Consider the following 17,915-nt stretch of genomic DNA (forward strand, 5'->3'; position numbering starts at 1 on the left):
GAACATAAAAGCAAATTCACAACAGGTTTACACGGAGAAACATGCTGAATTACAATCACAAACTATCCAGAACAAAGATGCTGCACCAGTTCAGTTGTTTTCTTCATGGAATGAGTCTCACCAGAACAGGGAGAACAGGGAGCAAATCATGCAATAGCTTTAGGCTTTTTTGTTATTTATTTTACCATGATAAACACCCAGGATTACTAGTACTGGAAAGTATGTGTTAACCTTTTTCAACATCAGCTGAATGGCACTACAGAAACGACAAAGAGTTCCTTCATTTTTACCCTGAATACATCGAAAGCTCTAGCAAATATGGAATTGAGCGACAAGAGCCATTAAATTACTTTAAAATATTCCTTTCCATCCATAGAACACTGTTGCTTCCTTTTTTTATTACAAAACCCCCAAAATATTCAAAATAAAATGTCTTCATTTTTTATAAGCATCTCCACCACAAGTCTCTGATAACGGATGTCATTCAATGCAGCCATCGCATCCAGTTCTGGCGCTCTCATAAGAGTTGGTCCAAAAACTATGCCCAGATTCTCTGCACTCATCAGATTTTCCTTTTCATGGAGTGTTACTCTGTAAAAAAAGGACAGTTTTTCACATTCCTTCTGTGCCAAACTATGCCTGCATATGCTTGAAAACCAGGGAAACTGGACAGAAATGTTTGCCTGTCCCTAAAGCCTAGGAGAGGCTGCCATATCAGCAGGATACATATGGAGGCGTTGGGTGAAACACTCAGAAGTTAGTGAGCGCAAACGCTGTGTGGGTTTACGGTGAGTCAGATGTCTCTGTCCTCCAACCACACACACAGATCATGTTTACTTGCAAGGGAGACTGGTACTTTGTGGTGAGGGAGGGGGCTGAGGGGTGAATTCAGACAAATCAGAACAATTTTGCTTTTACTCTTTACACCATTCAGAGGCTGTTCCTATGGGGAGCAGACCATGTTTATTACGTTAGCAGTTCTGTGGCCACTAGAGAGGTGCTATCGGGCCCGCCCAGGTGGGATTCTGCCCAGGTTCCCCTGGTGGCATGGCTCCATGTGGTCACACTGTGCCTCTCGTACATATGATGGCAATGGGGGTGAAGCACATCACATGCAAATTCCCTGCCTTTAGGCACCACAGGCCAACCGTGCTAAGCAGGACGCCTGGTTCCTCTTCAAGACAAACTATGTCCTGTGGTTCGTATGAAAAAAAAGTGAATCCTAACTTTGGGGTGTCTTGGAAACCACCGGGGTCTCACAGTAACCTCATTTGCACGGCAGTCTGCGCAGGTCATTACACCTGTGCTCTGACAGGCCCACTTCCACCCGTCCCTCTTCTGAGGTCCTTAGCAGCTGCTGAACAGCCAAGCCCCCAGCCCAGGGAAGCCTCCCGCCGCCTGGTCCCCATCTGCAGAGGAGGAGGAGGAGGTGGGGACGCCACATTGTGCTGCCCCGCAGGAATCTGACCTGTTCAAAGCCATGGGCTGAGGCCCTGCTGCGGGGCAGCATCGCAGGCCACCTCCAGAAATGTAATTTGCCCAAGAATTATACCTACAGGAGAGGCATCTGCAGAAACATGTCTGCTCAGCAAATGCCAGATGGGTCACTGCTGCCCAACCACAACGCTCTCTGGGGTCATGGGACAGTATTTCTTAATGTGGGCTCAGAGGCATCTTGTGCTCTCCTGCGCCGCTCTGCCTCAGCACGGAGAACGTAGGGTCCCGTATAGGGCGGGGCGGGAGGAGGACAACCTGCCTGGGGTATCCTGACACTGACTGCACCCATCGCTGCTGCCCACTGCAACGGACACAGAAGACAAAAACACGCCTCGAAGCCTAAGCTTCTGCCTTGCTTCATCTTGGTGAAGTGCCTCGCTCAAGGAAACAAACCTAGATTACGCAAATATTTTAATACACCCTATGGTTTAAAGAATCCATAAGGATTCTCAGAAACAACTAGGAATCCAGGGACAGCAACTGAAAGGGTCTGGCTAAATTATTTCTCTTTTCACCACCATGGCATCTCGCATTGCAAGAACAAATCCTTTGGTATCTGAAAAAACCTTTGAGATTTTTCTTCCTTTTTTCCCCTTCTGCCTTAACTTTTATTTTAAAACAAGTCACACTGATGTTTCCAAGCTGCTGTGTCTTCAGTCTGTAATTATTCCAGATAAAGGAGCTGTGTCTGATTATCTGAATTCAGCTGCCAGACAACAGCCTGTCGAGCACCACAGCACTTTTTAGCAAATGTATTGAAAGGAAATTTAAAAATGAGTGAATTTCATCACCCTTCTACTTTATCATTCACCTATACCAGAAATACAATGTGCAAAAGCAACTTGCTAACTAGAGCAGCAACAGCTACTCTTGAACAGGCTAAGGAAAAATTAACTTCATACTTCACAAGCAGCGAGGTGGGGGTTTTTTATTCCCACGTCTCATCATCCCTGTGTCTGTTCTAAACATCCATTAGAAATGTCATTGAAATAAATGGACAAATCACGCAGAAACCCTGTAGCTGAATTTTGCCTGAGGCACTCAGCAGAGTCAACATATTCCTACTTGTAGAAGAACTATAAAAGGAAAAAAAGGGGAAGACAGCTTAAAATAAAAGTATTTTTCTAAGGAAAGGGAATGACTCTTACATATTGACAATAAGTTCATGTTACTTGAGAAACTAAAATGGGTACCCTAACATGCCACATTGATTTTTTTTTTCCCTGCTTTCCTGAAAGAAATACAACTTGTGCTGTTGTACCAGATATTCATCTGTCACTCTCTCTTTCTAGCAATTTTTCAGCCTACTGACAAATTTCAATCATGTCTCGGGGAGCAGGAGAAACCTCAGACAGAATTCAAGCTCCTATGGTTTTGCAAAGGCGGCAGGTGGAATGAGGGGCTCCACACTGATGAGGAATGGCTGGCAGACCTCACCAGACATGTGGCTGGAGGGCCAACTAACACTGTGCCTAATCGGCGTCAGCTCAAGCCTAGTGTGTGCTGTCTTTTTTAGGGTGTCAGGGATGACCAGGGTAGACAAGACTTAAAAGCAGAAAAAGCCACCAGTCTATAGCCACTAAGCTGTATTAGTTCCTTTACCAGGGAGTGACTTACTATTCTCACAGGTACGAATGGCTTTTTATACCATAAATATTCACTATAAACTTAAATACAGAGCAAATTTGTTGGGCAGATGACTTTTGTCCCCCAAAACCGTGGGGTTTTTTACTTATTTCTTTTAAGTGCTTTGCAAGTGCTTTAAGTGGGATAAACTCCAGTGTTTGGGCATTCGCTGTTGTGCAGACTATCATTCCCCATTGGTGGGCCTTGCCCAGACTTTTCTGGAGGTCTTAACGCCGACTTTGCTAAAAATGAGTTTGGCTTAGAGTTCTTTCCAGCTAGTCTACCTACCTCTTCAGATGTGCCATGAGATACCGTAAAGTTTCACAGTGTGCAGGCGGCAGCAGTTTCAGCGCCTCATGGAGAATTTCCAGCTGTTCATCCGGATCGGTGGTTTCTGAAACACAGATGTTCAACTGTCACCACATGTACAGCCAGAATTCACACACAGAAAGGTAACAACAGTGGCCTGCAGAGAAGACAGGGTCTAACAGCTCTGCCGGATTACTGATTTCCAGAACCTATCCAAACCTCATAGTGGAGGATTTGCCTGTCCAAAGATGTACTCGGAGCGCTGTCAGGATGTGACTGGTTTTGGACAAAGAAAACTCCCCAAAGCAAACTGCACTCCACCAAAAGATTCCCTGCAGCCTACTAAAAAAAATTCCCCTGGCGGTCCTTGCTGACTGGACTAGTTTTGTACAAGTAATCTACAGGTGCAGCCCTGGGACAGCAGAAGGTACTGGGAACTTTGCCATCAGCGTCTTTGGCTGTGTCCATACTACTTGGAAAGAGCCTTCTCCAGAGGAGCAGCCCTTTCCAGGTGTGGCTGGTGTGACTGCTACATTGCAGAGATGCTTCAGGCAGCCAGGATGCTTGGGAGAGATGTTCCAGCTGGGCTTACTGCCATGCTTGCAGACTCACTGTCTGCAAGGCCAGCCTTGAAGTTGGCCCCAGGATGAGTGCTTATCAGCTTAGAAAACACTCAAAACGGACACTTCTATAAACAAATGACCTTATTTCCAAAGATTTTCGTAAATCACCGTCTTTCTGGCAACACAAAACCAACACACTTTAAATGTCACTGTCAAGTACCAGGGATTCATGCAAGACATGTGTGATGAAAAGGAAGCATTCCTGGTGACAAAGGACAAGAAAAATGTAACCATGGTCACACAGCACCACATGGTCATGTAATGTGCAGTGTATATTTTCTCCCGCAATCCTTACTAAATAGGGCATGCAGGGTAAGAGCTGATGGGACAGCTATTATATGAATAGGCAAGTACTGCACAAAAAGGAGAAGAAACAGTTGAGAATGAAAACCAGGAGGAAAATGAGTTACACTTACTTGCTGACTCTATAAACTTTGGGTAGGCATCATACGTGATGAGTGGAATTGGCAAATCCCTGAAGTACAGTTTAAGTGCACCAGTGATAATATTGATATCTTCATACATATTCACAGAAATATCAGCTTTTTCTCCATCTGTGTGGAGAAGGCACTGACATTAAAGCCTTGGAAATGTAAACATGTAAAACAGCATTCAAAAGAAAAACAGTAACTTGCTTAAGCAAACATTACTAAGAAGGACACAACTACAGATTTTGGCTTTTATAAGCAAAACAGAGATACTGGACTGTGAAGTTCATTGTTTCAGGGTGAAAACCTCAAGCATTTTATAAAGAAACTTAGTCTTTCTTTGTTTCAAATGATTACAAAAAATGCAGAGTTGGTTTTGGGTTTTTTTTTTTTTGAAAAACCTGCCTGCCTGATCTAGCAGTATCTATCTTGTATGAATGTGTGGAAGTTTAGCTATTTCTGAACACACTGGATTGCCAAACAACACTTTTGTCAGCACTGAGTAAGAAATCAGGGGAGTCTAGGAAAAAAAAGTAAAAGAAAGAAAACCAGTTTAGTCCACAGCCTCCTCATTTTATAGGAAAAATGTGTGTTCACCATTTAGCTACAGCATACTACCTACTCCTGACCGCAGTGGACACACATTCAGAACTCGGCTTCTCCAGCACACCCCCGCCCTGCTAACACTGCAGAGGAGACAGATGTTGTCTGAGTAGGTCCAGTCCTCTGGAGAAACAGGAGAGAGCTTCCAGCATGGATTTTGGCTTTGATTTCCACTGTGATAGGGGGACTACTGCTGGAAAGCCTTTAATTTTCCCATTGCCTTTTCTCAGAGAGAAGAGTTTGTTCTTACCGACCTTCTTTGAGGCTGTAGTAATTCAAACTTTGTTTGCATTACTGTATTAATCTTATTATTTCGGAGCTTTGATCCAGAAACATGCATTTAAATTGCACAGACCTCTTAAGGCACTTTACCACTTGCCCTCTGTCCCTTCCCCACCCCCTGAGCACAGTTCTACTTGCAAACTAGGGCAGTAGTTCAGGAAGCTTTGTTCTTTCTTATGCACATCATTACTGAGGCACAGATACTGAAGGAAGGAGAAAAGTAGATTTTGGTAATAAAGGCCAAAGTGAAGCTGTTATGTTTTTCTGACAGGGAGACTCCCCTTCTGCTAGCACTGCTGCCGGACTCCTCCAGACCACTGATGCAGTGGAGCATGAGACAGACAGAGGCTATGCAGAAAAAATGTGTATATTTAATACATCAGCACAAAGTTCCAGCATGCTGGAAAGACTGTACCTCTGTCAAATGCCATTTTGACGTCTTCAATAAGATCACTAAATCCTGAGACTCTGTATAGTCCTTCAGAATTAAGACCTGCAATGAACATTTTAACAAGATTGAAATTAAGTCTTAATTTTACAGTTTCCTTCCATCCAGTTCTTTCTTTGCCAGGTTCTTCATTTAAGGCAGAAAAAGCAGACACGTTTCAAAAGCCTTATCAGGCTTTTCTTTCAGAATGAAATCTTATCCTGGCCTTTTAACCCTGACCCTTGCATTAGCTGCCTTGTTACATCAGCACTAAATTATGTTTACGCAAATGATTTCAGAGCTGAAGAAACATATTAAACCAATTACGACCAATTTAAAAATAACTGAGATTAGCATACTTGATGTTCAGTCATGATTTCAGAATGAAAACAAATACTCTAATTCTAGAAAAGAATACTCAGTGTGGGCTAGGGGAACTAGCAAGAGGGAACACATCAATACTAACTGCCTTTACTTTAGCACATTCGCTTAATTTTTTTTAATAAAAATATTACTGGAAAGATAGGTGCGAACATAGAACTATAAAGCAGTAATTGTCCATTAAGCAATTTCTAGCACAATCTATAAAAATTATAAATGGGTATGAACCATGAAATAGTGCAAAGTATAATATTAGCTGTGCAGGGTAATTTGCAGTCATAAAATGTCTTGTGCAAATCTGTTTTGAGCAATCATATATTGAGCAGAAACCCAGATGACCCAGATCAATCTAAACGGATTATCAGTAAAGCAACAGAAGTCCATTAACCATGCCTTACCTCTAGATTCAATTTCCCTAATGCACATATCTACTACCATTGGTCTCTTAGTGAAGTGCGCTTTTACTAGCGTTGTAAGGTCACAGCTGTATACTTTTTTGACATGCTTCAGGTCTGGCTTGCAGTCATTTGGGACCATCTTGGAACATTGCTTGTGCACATTTAAACCACAATCTGAGGGAAAAATGAAAAGATGATTAGGCTGGTGCTTGGTGAAAACGTATCGCGAGGTCAGTACTGCGGAGTACGTACGGCTCCTTCCGGATCTGACCTGATCTTGCAACTACTACTTTTGTTGAGACCCCTTAACCATCAAATGCGTGAGGTAGGGACAGACCTGAAGTAAGACAGATTTTCTACCCAAGGACATTTCTTTTATCGCTATAAGATCTAACACAGAGTGACAAACTTTCCATATGTTTTTTTTGAATCAGGATCTAAGGGGAAATTATGTTCCCCACCGCTATTACATATGTTGCTATGATGATCTAAACTCTCTTCCCAAGTTGCTGCGGATTTCCTAACACTTACAGCTCTAATGTATTCCTGGACTGTGGCACTTAAAGACACCTCCTGGGGGAGATGAAGGTAGGGACTAGGTCTCAGAGGGCTACAACCCCTCTGCAGCGTGCGTTGGCAAGGCAGACCCGAGATCCGAACCACTTCGGGGAGCCCTACGCTCTTGCCAGGTGTGCCAGCCCACGCTCAGTGTTGCTAGTGACAGGGCCCATTCCCCAGCTTGGAGGGGAGCTGAAAAACAGACACAGGGGTCACCAAGCCAGTTGGTGGTTTATTGCTACCACGCAGTTTACAAAGGACCTTGCTAAGCCACAGCAGCTGCAATTCTGATGCCATTTCATAGGGTGTTTCTGAAATAAAGTGTTGGCAGGCAACAAAACAATTCCATTTATTTAAAAAATTACTTACGAAAAATTTGTTGTGTTTTTTTTTAATCATAAACAAACAACTCCACAGCTTTATTATAAACATACTCAGAATGAGATTTCCTTTAAGTGAAACTTAATTGAAATCAGGTTATAGAAAAAAGTTTGTTCTGCCTAGAAAACACTCAAAACATAACGCTCAGGGTTTGGGACGGAAAAATCTGAGAATACACCACCCATTACACAGTGAAGGTGGGAAGAGCAATACAGTCCCCTTTAAGCTAAGCATACACTGCCATCAACACTATCAGGCAGCAGGAGCAGGCCTGCGTATGGAGCAGCCTCCCGTGCTGCCCCCAGTGACTCCGTTCTCACTGCCATTTCTCCTCTTTTGCAACGCAGACCCATGGGTGCTTGTGAGGAAACAGCAACCAGCAAGAAAGGCAGCAGTTCGTGGTCAGGGTGTTTGCCATGCCCTGACATGCACCCAGTATACACCGAGACTCCAGTTCTGTAAGCACCTCTGTACCTCGTTGCATTGCCATTCAGAGTCCCCCAGATTTCTGCAGAATGAAGGGATGCAGGAGCTTGAAGGATCAACACCTTAATGTACTCCCCTCTCCCACTGCAGTATTGAGTATCTATCTACATAGATTTCCTTCGTATTTCGTTCCTGCAGATTTTGCCAATACCTGTATTTTCATTCATGCTCCACAGATTATCTGATTTTTGGTCTTTCCAAAACAGTAAACCCCAGAATTCATCACTAAGTTTAATTTCCACTAAATCAGCTGCAGCCTGCTGCTAAAAGCACTGTGTTTACTTAATAGGCCTGTAAAGCAATCAGCTTTGTCACTTAGGATCCTCTGTGAAACATCCAGTCTCTGGTTACAATTAAAATTCAGCATGTCACCTTCAATCAGTCAAAACTCGCACAGATCCTGATCCAGATGAAAAGGCTGATTAAAATTCTCTTTAGCTATTTCTGTGCAGGAACAACTCCCTTCCGTGCTAGGAGTGGTTAACACACAAGATGGGAGCTGCGAATGCTGAATATCCCACCTGGCTGTGATTTTATATTGTGAACCCCACCTTGGGCAAAGTCATGCAACGTAATACCCAGCTCCCTGTAAACAAGCAGTACCACTGGGGGTACCATGGGTGCCCACCCTGGTCAGCCTCAGTGCCGTGCTTTGACCCACAGCCCTCTCCTGGGCTCTCCCCAGAAGCTGCACATCACAGCTGGTTGTCCCAGAGCCCCAGGCAGTGGCAGGCTGAACCGCTCTCCCTTCAGGCGTGGAGAAGTTCAGTTTGGTCACTCGGGTTCCTTCAGTGTTTGCTCAGTTGCCTCACTCGTGACAGAGAGGAAACAGTAACAGCCAAAGCACTTGCTTTCACCCAAGCACGCACTTAAATCTCACACTTAATGAGGTGCTCCAAGACTCCAAATTGGAAGGTGCATGACCACACAACCTCTTCATGCACAGCAGCTACCCTACCTGCGGTTCTGGGGTGTGGAACAAAAGAAACTCTGAGCACATCAGCCAGTAAAGGCAAGGGGGACTCCACCTACACTTTAAATATCTACATCCAGCACAACATTTTGTCTGAACTTTGAAAAACCAGGTCCCTCTGTGCTTTAAGTAGGGAACCCAAATTCACTGGAAACCCTTGGTTTCCAAGGTTTCCTTGGTCCATTCATTGGTGACTTGAACCCTTTAGTGTCTCAGTGCTTCAGCTGTAAGATGGGAAAGAGAAGGTGTTCCTGCCTCCTCTGGGTCTTGTAGGAAACTAATTCATTAAATGTTTGTGGAAATGTAGAGCAAAAATAACTCATCTTCAGTGTTAGTTCTAAATACTCTGTCATTAGCAATACCAGCACTTTTAACAAGACGACAAAATACTGAATAGGTGCTACTAAGCAAGTACTATCCATTTGCTTTCAGAATAAAGCTGTGGAGTAAAAATAATACATAGTCAAATAATTAGAGGCAACGTCTTAACACATATACAGAAGGGAGGCAAATTAAGACCATAGAGGAAATCTTAATTCTTCATTTCCTTTATTTTGAAACCTTAACTTTGCAATAACAGTATTTACAAATGCAAATGTAACTACTACACATAGAATTCCTAAAATAGCTGGAAGAGGCATCTATTCCAACATGCGTGAAATGCTCTAATATGTCTGTCAAAAACGATGTCTCTAAGACTGGAATGGCAGCGTCTCACTTATGAGGACTCACAAACAATTTTTTGAGTGCAAATTAGCTGCTTCACACAGACGGCAATATAGCCCAGAATTACGTTTCTGGGAATACAAGGATAATTAAGACTAAAATAAACAAAAAAGAGGAAAAACATGCTTCCAAGTATCTTATACTCGACTTAAAACAATTATCACATTCACTGATCATCCCAATTATATTTATATACAAGAAAGTTTCACTTCATTAAAATATCGAACTTACAGAGATGTTTTCAATGTGAAAACCTTGCTTCTAAAAATAATTGGGCTATTGCTAATCCCATAGATTCAAATAGGCTTTGGATCTAGCCTCATTAATACCAGAATAGTAATTACAAATGCAAAAGTCTCAACTTTTTCCTCTCTTGTTTGTTCTTCCTTTGCATTTGATTAGATTTTATGTAGCAGCCCACTGCTTAAGGGCTTACAAACATTCCTGAGAAACATTTAAAACCTAGAAATATTTCAGATACTTAATGCCTAGAAAATGCATGAGCACTACATTCAATATTACTGGGCCATGTGCTATCCTAATAATCAAGGCTCTTTGCCTCTTACGTAAGTGTAGGACACCAGCCTACTTTAGCAATTCCACATCAATAAATACTTCTAGGAGCTTTCAGTGAATTTGCAAGAGAACAACTATATTTTTTCCAATTAAGAAGCTGAAACTCACCAATGCCTTGCCTCCTACCAGGTGGGCTCCTCTCCCCAGCTAGTAACACTTCATGAAAGGCAGAACAGTTGTCTCCCAGTCACTAGTCTCTGGTTCAGTTGATAATTTAGGATGAAAGATGATGTCTTGCTAACTCCAACAAGGTAAAAAGCACAATGGCAGGAGGTCAGACCTCTCCACAGAGCGCTGGGAATGTGCCAGCCTTATTATACTCATAACTATAGTATGTTACTATAGTAACTATAGTATAACTATACTCAGCTTACTCATTAGTACTAAAAGACAGGAATTATGCTGCAAATTGCATACTATTAAATAAAAATGTCCTCTGTTGTCATTGCAGATGCTTTGTCAAACCTTCAACACCCATTCTTTTAGAATCAACTAGGAAGGAACAAGAAAGCAGAGTCCTGAATTTCTCTGTGTGCTGCCACTTGCGAAGTCTTAGGACTGCTTGCCTTGTTCGCACATGAGCTTCATGATTTGGCTGGGTTTGCTGAGACCAAGATTCATTTGATTTCCAATGTAAGGTCTATTTACTTTTGGTTATATCAAAATAAATCCAGAACAGCTAAGTTAGTAGCTTTATTCCAGATCTAAAGTAACCAGGAGCCTTATCCACTTCTTACAGAAGTTCATCAGAGCTCACCTGACAGCTGGCTATACAAATTGGTGAGGAGCTAAGAAAAATCCCTCTAAAGCATTATATCTGCTGATAAATCCTATAATAATACAGGATAGATTTAAAAGATGCAGTCATGAACCCTTGCAGGTCAATAGGAAAACTTCTGCTGACTTCAGTTAATCAGAATTTCCCCTTATACAGAGATGATTTCTCAGGACTAAAATTGTAAGTCACGCTTACTATTCCTTTTTACAGTGCTATCAAACTGTGGCTGCCTTTCAAACATACCAAATGTGACCAAAAAAATGCAGTCATAAATTCAAGAGATTATAGGAAGTTCTGAAATTTAGGAGGGGAAGAAAAAAACCAAAAAAGTAATTTTAGATGGCAGGTTTAGAAGTCTGTGATAAGCTGCTTTGACTTTAATAGAATATTGATCTAGGAGTTCGGGTGGGCTGTGACATTACTTCTGTGAGAGGTATTAAATTTAAAACCAGCCTGACAATACTTTCCTATGATGCCTAGAAAAAGGTTTGGTAATGTTTTAGAAACAGCTAACACTGATGTTAGTCCGCTGGGCTGAAAGAACAAATAACGTGTTCATACGAATGCATGAGCAGAGCCAAAAGATATATGTACGTTAATACCGCCCCATGAGCGCACATCACAAATATTTGCAGAGACTAAAATATACTTAGCTGTCACTTTTTGTTATACTGCTGATTTGACTTTAGTCAGTTTTAGATTTCCTTTGGTTTATAATTTACTGGCTAACACGGCTGCTGATCACGCTCCATTGGAATGACACCATATGCTACACGCCACACTCTAATTATATTTTTGAATTATCCCAAAGAAAATTTATGCATTTTGTCACTCCGAGGAGCAACTTTAAGAGCTTAAAGGTAGATTTACATTATCTGCAAAAAGTTTTGAAGGACTCTTTGGAGGTTTATGGTAAGCATGGGAGGGTGGGACGTGTGGAGCGGGGGCACTGGCACCATGCACTGCCTTGGGCAGGTCCACTGCGGCACCCACCAGACGGGGTAACAGTCTCACCTCTGGTAAGCTAAGTCGACATTTGAAAATGACAGGTTTTACACAAGCACAAAGTACTGGCATCATTACTTTTGCAAGGGTGAAAAGGTTAGGAAGGAATTTGCTCTCATAAATCAACCATGAGCTAGTAGCTTTCCTTTAATAATTTAATGCGCTTTTCTGTAGCAGAGGAAGCAATGTTTTCTGTTCGCTTGGATGCAGTGTGTGCCAACAAGCACGTGAATGTAGCAACCCCACTGGCTCCATGTACTGCACTTTGTGCTTCCAAGGACAAGGCAGGGGAGCGCTATGAAGGTTTGCCCTCTTTCTTCTCCTTGGCAGAGTTGTTCCAGCCCAGGTGGCAACACTGGAGCTGCTACACGGCCTTACATATGTGCCTTTTGTTAATGTGTCATGCACATCTGGAAGAAACCAGAGTCTTGAGCCACTTTATTAAGCAGCACCATTGCAAAAATTGCTCACAAATATACGTGTATGCTCTCCCAAACTTGCTATCATCCATACTACTGTATCACGCACTATAGGGTATATTACTCTTTAGGCAGGAATTTCTTGAGGGCAGCTAATTACTTGGCAACAAAATTACCTAATACTACAGAAAAATCAGGACTTACGAAATAAAAAGAGAAAAAGCCCAAACAAGCCAATTCCCCCTTATCCCAAATTAAAAGAATACACAAGTCTCTGCCTCCAAAAGCTGGACACATTTGCTGGCGATGGTTTGATTTATGGAAGCCATGAAGGATCAGCATAGATTTGTTCAAAAACTTCCCTGGCTTCCCGCCACGACACCTGCCTACCTCCTTGACAGCTCCCCCGATGGGCCGCTGCCTTGCTCAAGGCTTCCAGGTCTGTGTGGGCTTGGAGATAAAGCTGCTTTTAGGACTTACAGTTTTAAGAATATATAGTTCCAGAATAGCTTCCCCATGGGAACGGCTCTGAAGCAAGGCTCTGCTGCCTGATTAGCATTTCAAAATTTTGAAGCTCATTCCTCACAGAACACCACCAGATCCTGACCTGGTGGAACAGCCTGTCAGGCAGTGCACATCTCCAACAGCATCACCACCTGCCTGAAGTGGGCAGGGACTGTTCTCCAAACAGTCCCCTTCCCACAGGCTTGACCTCTGTGGCTTTGCTTTGCTCTTGTTCCCTTTTTGGGCTGACTGTCCATGCCCTACACGGTCAGGTGAAACAGCAGAATCTGGGTGCACATCTCGGAAGAAGCTTGGATGCGTTTTTAAGGTAGGAGTGTGAGCAGAATGGGAGCTTATCATGACCAAGGCATGCAAAATACCTCGAGAGTGGGCAACACAATGAGCACACCTTGCCTTCCCCTTTGCTGGGTTACTATCACAAAGAGCATCAGCTGTTCTTCCGGGCACTAAAAGCATGTGCACTGCGCCTGCACAACTAATGCCCGTGGATAGGCAGACGCCTTTGTGGTCTCCTTCATCCTTACACACCAGTGGAGCAACATAGGGCTGTCTAACACAAAGGATTTAATAGCAAGGCAAAATAAAACAGCGAAGGAAATGGGGCAGTTGTACGTTTTTCAATTGCTGGAGAAGGAAACGGATGAAATGGGAAAATTAAACACTTAAGCAGTAATTCACATAACAATCCTGCTTTGAGACTGTAATTTAACTTTTCTGAAAATGAATTCCTGGGGCTTACTGTGGGCAGGGCTGGCAGCAATATTGCTTGGGCTCAGCCAGTGGCAGCTCGTTGCCCCCACACTGATAGTTGAGCTGCAAGTTTACTTCTATCAGTTCTTCAGAGAGAAGCTACCTCCTTCAAGGAACATAAAAGACAGACAACTGCTGCATGGGTGGCAGGCTGAGACAGTTCAGAGCAAATCTATCAAGGCAGCAGAAACGGTGCTTCACGTACAGCCTCAGAAAGTGGTGCTGCCTGGTCTTAAAATGAGCAGTCCAAAACACTATCAAAAGCATCCAGTGAAATACAGTCAAAAAATCATCTTTCCTATAAGATAAGCTAATCAATGCTCTTAAACCAGTCTGTTAAAAAAAAAAAAATCTTCTGATTAAACCACTTACTAAGAACAACAAGTAAAAGGGTACAGAGGAAGGAGGAGATTATACAGCAACTTCAACTGTTCTGATGGGCTGGAGAAGGGGCCAGGACTCACGCAGCAGCTTGGCAACTCTACTAGTCTGCTTCTCTACAAGTCTACTTGGGTAGTACACCAACAGCATCGTTAAGGCCATGCTCTAGTCTCTGAGAATACATGCTGTTCTCCACTAATGCTACCGAGTATTATGTATTTGTATCATTCATAAAATGCACTCCCTGGTGCATATCTGAAAATTTTCTTTGGACATTGTTATAGTTTCTCTCCTGAACACATTCCAGGAAATGGGATGAGCCCTGTGAGCACAGAGAAGTCTTACATAGGAGGAATGTAATCAAGAATACTTTTTTTTTTTTTTTTAAAGTTCATGCATTGGATTTTGAGCTGGGGTAAACTCTTATGTCTTCATTAGCTTCTGCTGAGCTTTGATGTTTACACAAGCTGGTGGCATTATAATTTCAAACACTTCTTCAGTCATTTCTACTTATGGCAAAAGCCAGCAGTAAAGCATGCTGGAGATGAAGTATGCTGTCAGAAAAGGCAGATTCTTTGCATGCAGATGAGCCTTCATCTCACAAAAATTTTTAAGGGCCTGTGGCTAGGAAGCACGACCTTCCGAGGGAGTAGGGCAGATGGCTATTATAAGATCCACTCTAAGGAAGCAAATCTGTCTTTAAAGAAGCTGATGAAATAAAGATCAAATTTGAGAGAATAACATTTAAGGAAGAAGAAATTATTCCTGTTCTGATGGATATACCTCCAGCAGAAGTCAGACTAAGTCCATCAATTCATTTCCTACAGGATCCAAATCCTGGCCATCACTCTAAGTCTTAATTTTGGAAGACAATAAAGCCTTCCCATGTTTGGTGGCTTGGATTAATCCTGAAACTTTTGTAATCAAGATGACAGCCAACATCTTACTTGAACCAATAACCCACCCTTCAGGTAGCAAACACAGTGCCTACATTTACCTCTTGTCTTTAAGGAAGGAAAAGAGGTACTCCTCCTTCTTTGTCTACCATAAAACCTGAACAAGGATAAGCTAGGAAGAATCCACGTGCCAGGGGTTAACCATACAGGACTGTACCTGACAAGATACTGAACACACGCAAGGCTGTATCTTGGCAGAGAGGGACACATTCAGTCATGCCAGACTGCAACAAAGCATGACTCAAGGCAGCTCAAGTTGCTAAGGCATCCTTGCTGGTTGCTATGGCAGGTGAATTGTTATGAACGTTTAGTTCTGGTTTATTATTTATCAAAGGATTGGCTTAGTTTGTGTAACATAATCTGTAGGCCATTAGAAATAAGCTCCACTTTTTCCTCCTGCTCCTCCTCCTTGCTGAAATGGGTGCCATTTCTTTGTTGTCCAGTCTTGGACTGTCCCACACTTACCTTCTTGCATGTTTTTGTTATTCTGCAGAGAAGAGGATTTAAAATGCTTGAGAGCAGCCCATGCAGTAATCCATTTGTATTTGTTAAACTTATCACTTCTGTACAGCAAACAGAGTCCTCTTGAGATGTGCAACTGTTTGCTATGAAAGGCAAATGCTTTACAAAGTATAAAATTACCTACGATCAGTGCAGTTTTGCTCATAGTATTTTCAATAAAACGATTATACAGACCACCAAACAGATTTTGTGGATTTCCCCGGAGTGGCATTGAACCCCATTTGAATGCAAGTGGGCTGCCTCCTGCTAAAAGCTGTAATTTTTTTTGAAGTACAAACCCACTCTGAAAAGCAACGGCCTCATGTGGCTCCTTGTTTACTGTGCCTCATTGTTTCTATATTAAAATAGCTCAGTTCAGAAGCAAAATGGTAACTTTTTTTTTTTTTTAAAAAAAAGGCCACTCATGTTTAAAAAGACCCATTAAAAAAGACCCATGTAAAACCAGCTAAACTCACAGCACTCACGCCTGAGCTCTTCCACACTAGTAGGTTAACACTGGTTACACAGGCCCTCACTATATATCCATGCGCTTCCGACTTTGCTCTGAAATGCCCAGATCTGTACAGATTCTGGCTTTGATGGCTTGTACAGCCTCAGCTGACGGGAGCAGGTACACATGGCTGAAGGTGAGGCACAGACAAGGCAGGCTGGGGAACTGCTGAGCCTGTCCCGCCATCTCCAACTCCATGGGGCTCTGCCTGGAGTTCCTCTCCTCTACCCTCCCACTGATTTCTATGAAATTCATGAGAATAACATCAGCTGGGAAGCCCCTAGTTCTCCATCAGCTATTGCTGGGGTTGGCCAGTGGCTAAAAGCCAGCCTTGCGGTTAGGGGACAAGCGAGGAGGGTCGGCTGCAACCCACACCCTTAGGAAAGCCTGACTCTCCTGCTCCTCAACCTCAAGCAAGCCACGCAGGACATACTGCAGCAACCAGACCTGCCAGGCTTAGGAAGCGCTGCTCAGCAGCCTCGCCACCGCAGGGCTCCTCGCCTGCTTCTCCTTGCACCCCAGGTAACGATGCTGCACATAAGCAGCTCGCCTAGTTGTGCCCAGTGACCTTGAATATGGCCCGAAAAACCTCAGCCTCCTCCTGCCACAATGCCTCGCTGATGCTTCAGCAAGCAAGTGCGGTCGCACAACATGGAATTTAAAAATATAAATAAAATCATAGAAATTACTGGAAGCTACCAACAGCGATATGAAACCTTGCACAAGATAGAAAGCCCTAATTATAGTTTCTGAACCTATGAAGTCATCTAATATACATATGTTCCTCTACACTGCGAGGAGGAAAAAAAGGAGACATGCAGTACTTACTACCATCCTCATAAGGAGGAAAGAAAACCAGACTTTGGAAGATTTTGGAAATTCATAATTTAGAAAAATCTGCATAAAAGCAGAAAGTGAGCTCTACTTTAGCTACTAAAAAAACAACAAAAAGGCAGTACAAAATCATAAGCACTTTGGGTTTAATTATAAAAGCAGTATTATTTGTACATTCCACAGTGCCATGCAGCACTGCAAGCCTGTTTCTTTTTATTGATTTTCTGCTTCAAAGTTACTTAACATAAATCTGAAAAATACTTGATATTTCTCCTAAAGGCCAAAACAGAGGAATTTGCTTCAGGCATGGAAGGAAGACTACATACTGGCTCATGTGTCACCAAAAAATGACTAATCAGAAAACAATTAAAGAACAAAATTAGGCTTCCTCTTTCTCTTCTAGCACTGTACACCCTGTGCAAAATCAATAGCAGTAATATTAACAATCTTCATTCATAAGTGAAGTACACAGCTGCAACCTAAATATTTATACTGTTTTTACATAATCATTTCTTAAACCAGAGCTGCACTCTAGTACATCCTGGACAGTGCAGAGTCTATCAATAACAACAGAATATTGCATTCAAACAATTATGGGGGAAGGATTTTAAAATATTTCAGTCCTGTTTGACTATAAATTATTGTAAGTTTTACATTATTTTGCAGTTCTGTGATAAAAAGCCCTCTTATTTGCTTGAAAGAAGACTTCAGAAAGCTTTAGACAGAGCAGATTTTCTTAAATTAGCTTGAAAATTCGGTTTCCAGGGCAACATACACAGGTCTTCATACATCAACATTTCTTTGCACCATTTTCGTAAATGTGGTTGCTTACTAGAATGTCATAAAATACTTTTTAAATACCGCAAACTATTTTGATCACTTTGATCCCTTTTTTTTTTTTTGCCTTTGAAAAAAAGTTGACTGTCCTTTCTTTTCAGGAGAATCCTATCAAAAACTGTCAAGTTGTTTTACTTCAGAGAG

The 17,915-nt window shown here is 42.4% G+C and overlaps 1 protein-coding gene across 1 annotated transcript in view; it reads right to left on the reverse strand.

Moving 5' to 3' along the window:
* Positions 1–419: 419 nt before the first annotated feature.
* The window catches only part of CHN1 (chimerin 1), a 106,840-nt gene continuing 89,344 nt past the window's right edge, over positions 420–17,915 (reverse strand). Inside the window, exons 10-14 of the mRNA XM_086465161.1 lie at positions 6,575–6,748; positions 5,784–5,861; positions 4,472–4,609; positions 3,412–3,517; positions 420–591 (exon numbers count right to left, since the gene is read on the reverse strand). Coding sequence (XP_086321287.1) covers positions 420–591; positions 3,412–3,517; positions 4,472–4,609; positions 5,784–5,861; positions 6,575–6,748 — 668 coding nt within the window. The remainder of the gene's footprint in view (positions 592–3,411; positions 3,518–4,471; positions 4,610–5,783; positions 5,862–6,574; positions 6,749–17,915) is intronic.

The sequence above is a fragment of the Leptosomus discolor genome, chromosome 5 (assembly GCF_034619465.1).
Source record: "Leptosomus discolor isolate bLepDis1 chromosome 5, bLepDis1.hap2, whole genome shotgun sequence".
Taxonomy (NCBI): domain Eukaryota; kingdom Metazoa; phylum Chordata; class Aves; order Leptosomiformes; family Leptosomidae; genus Leptosomus; species Leptosomus discolor.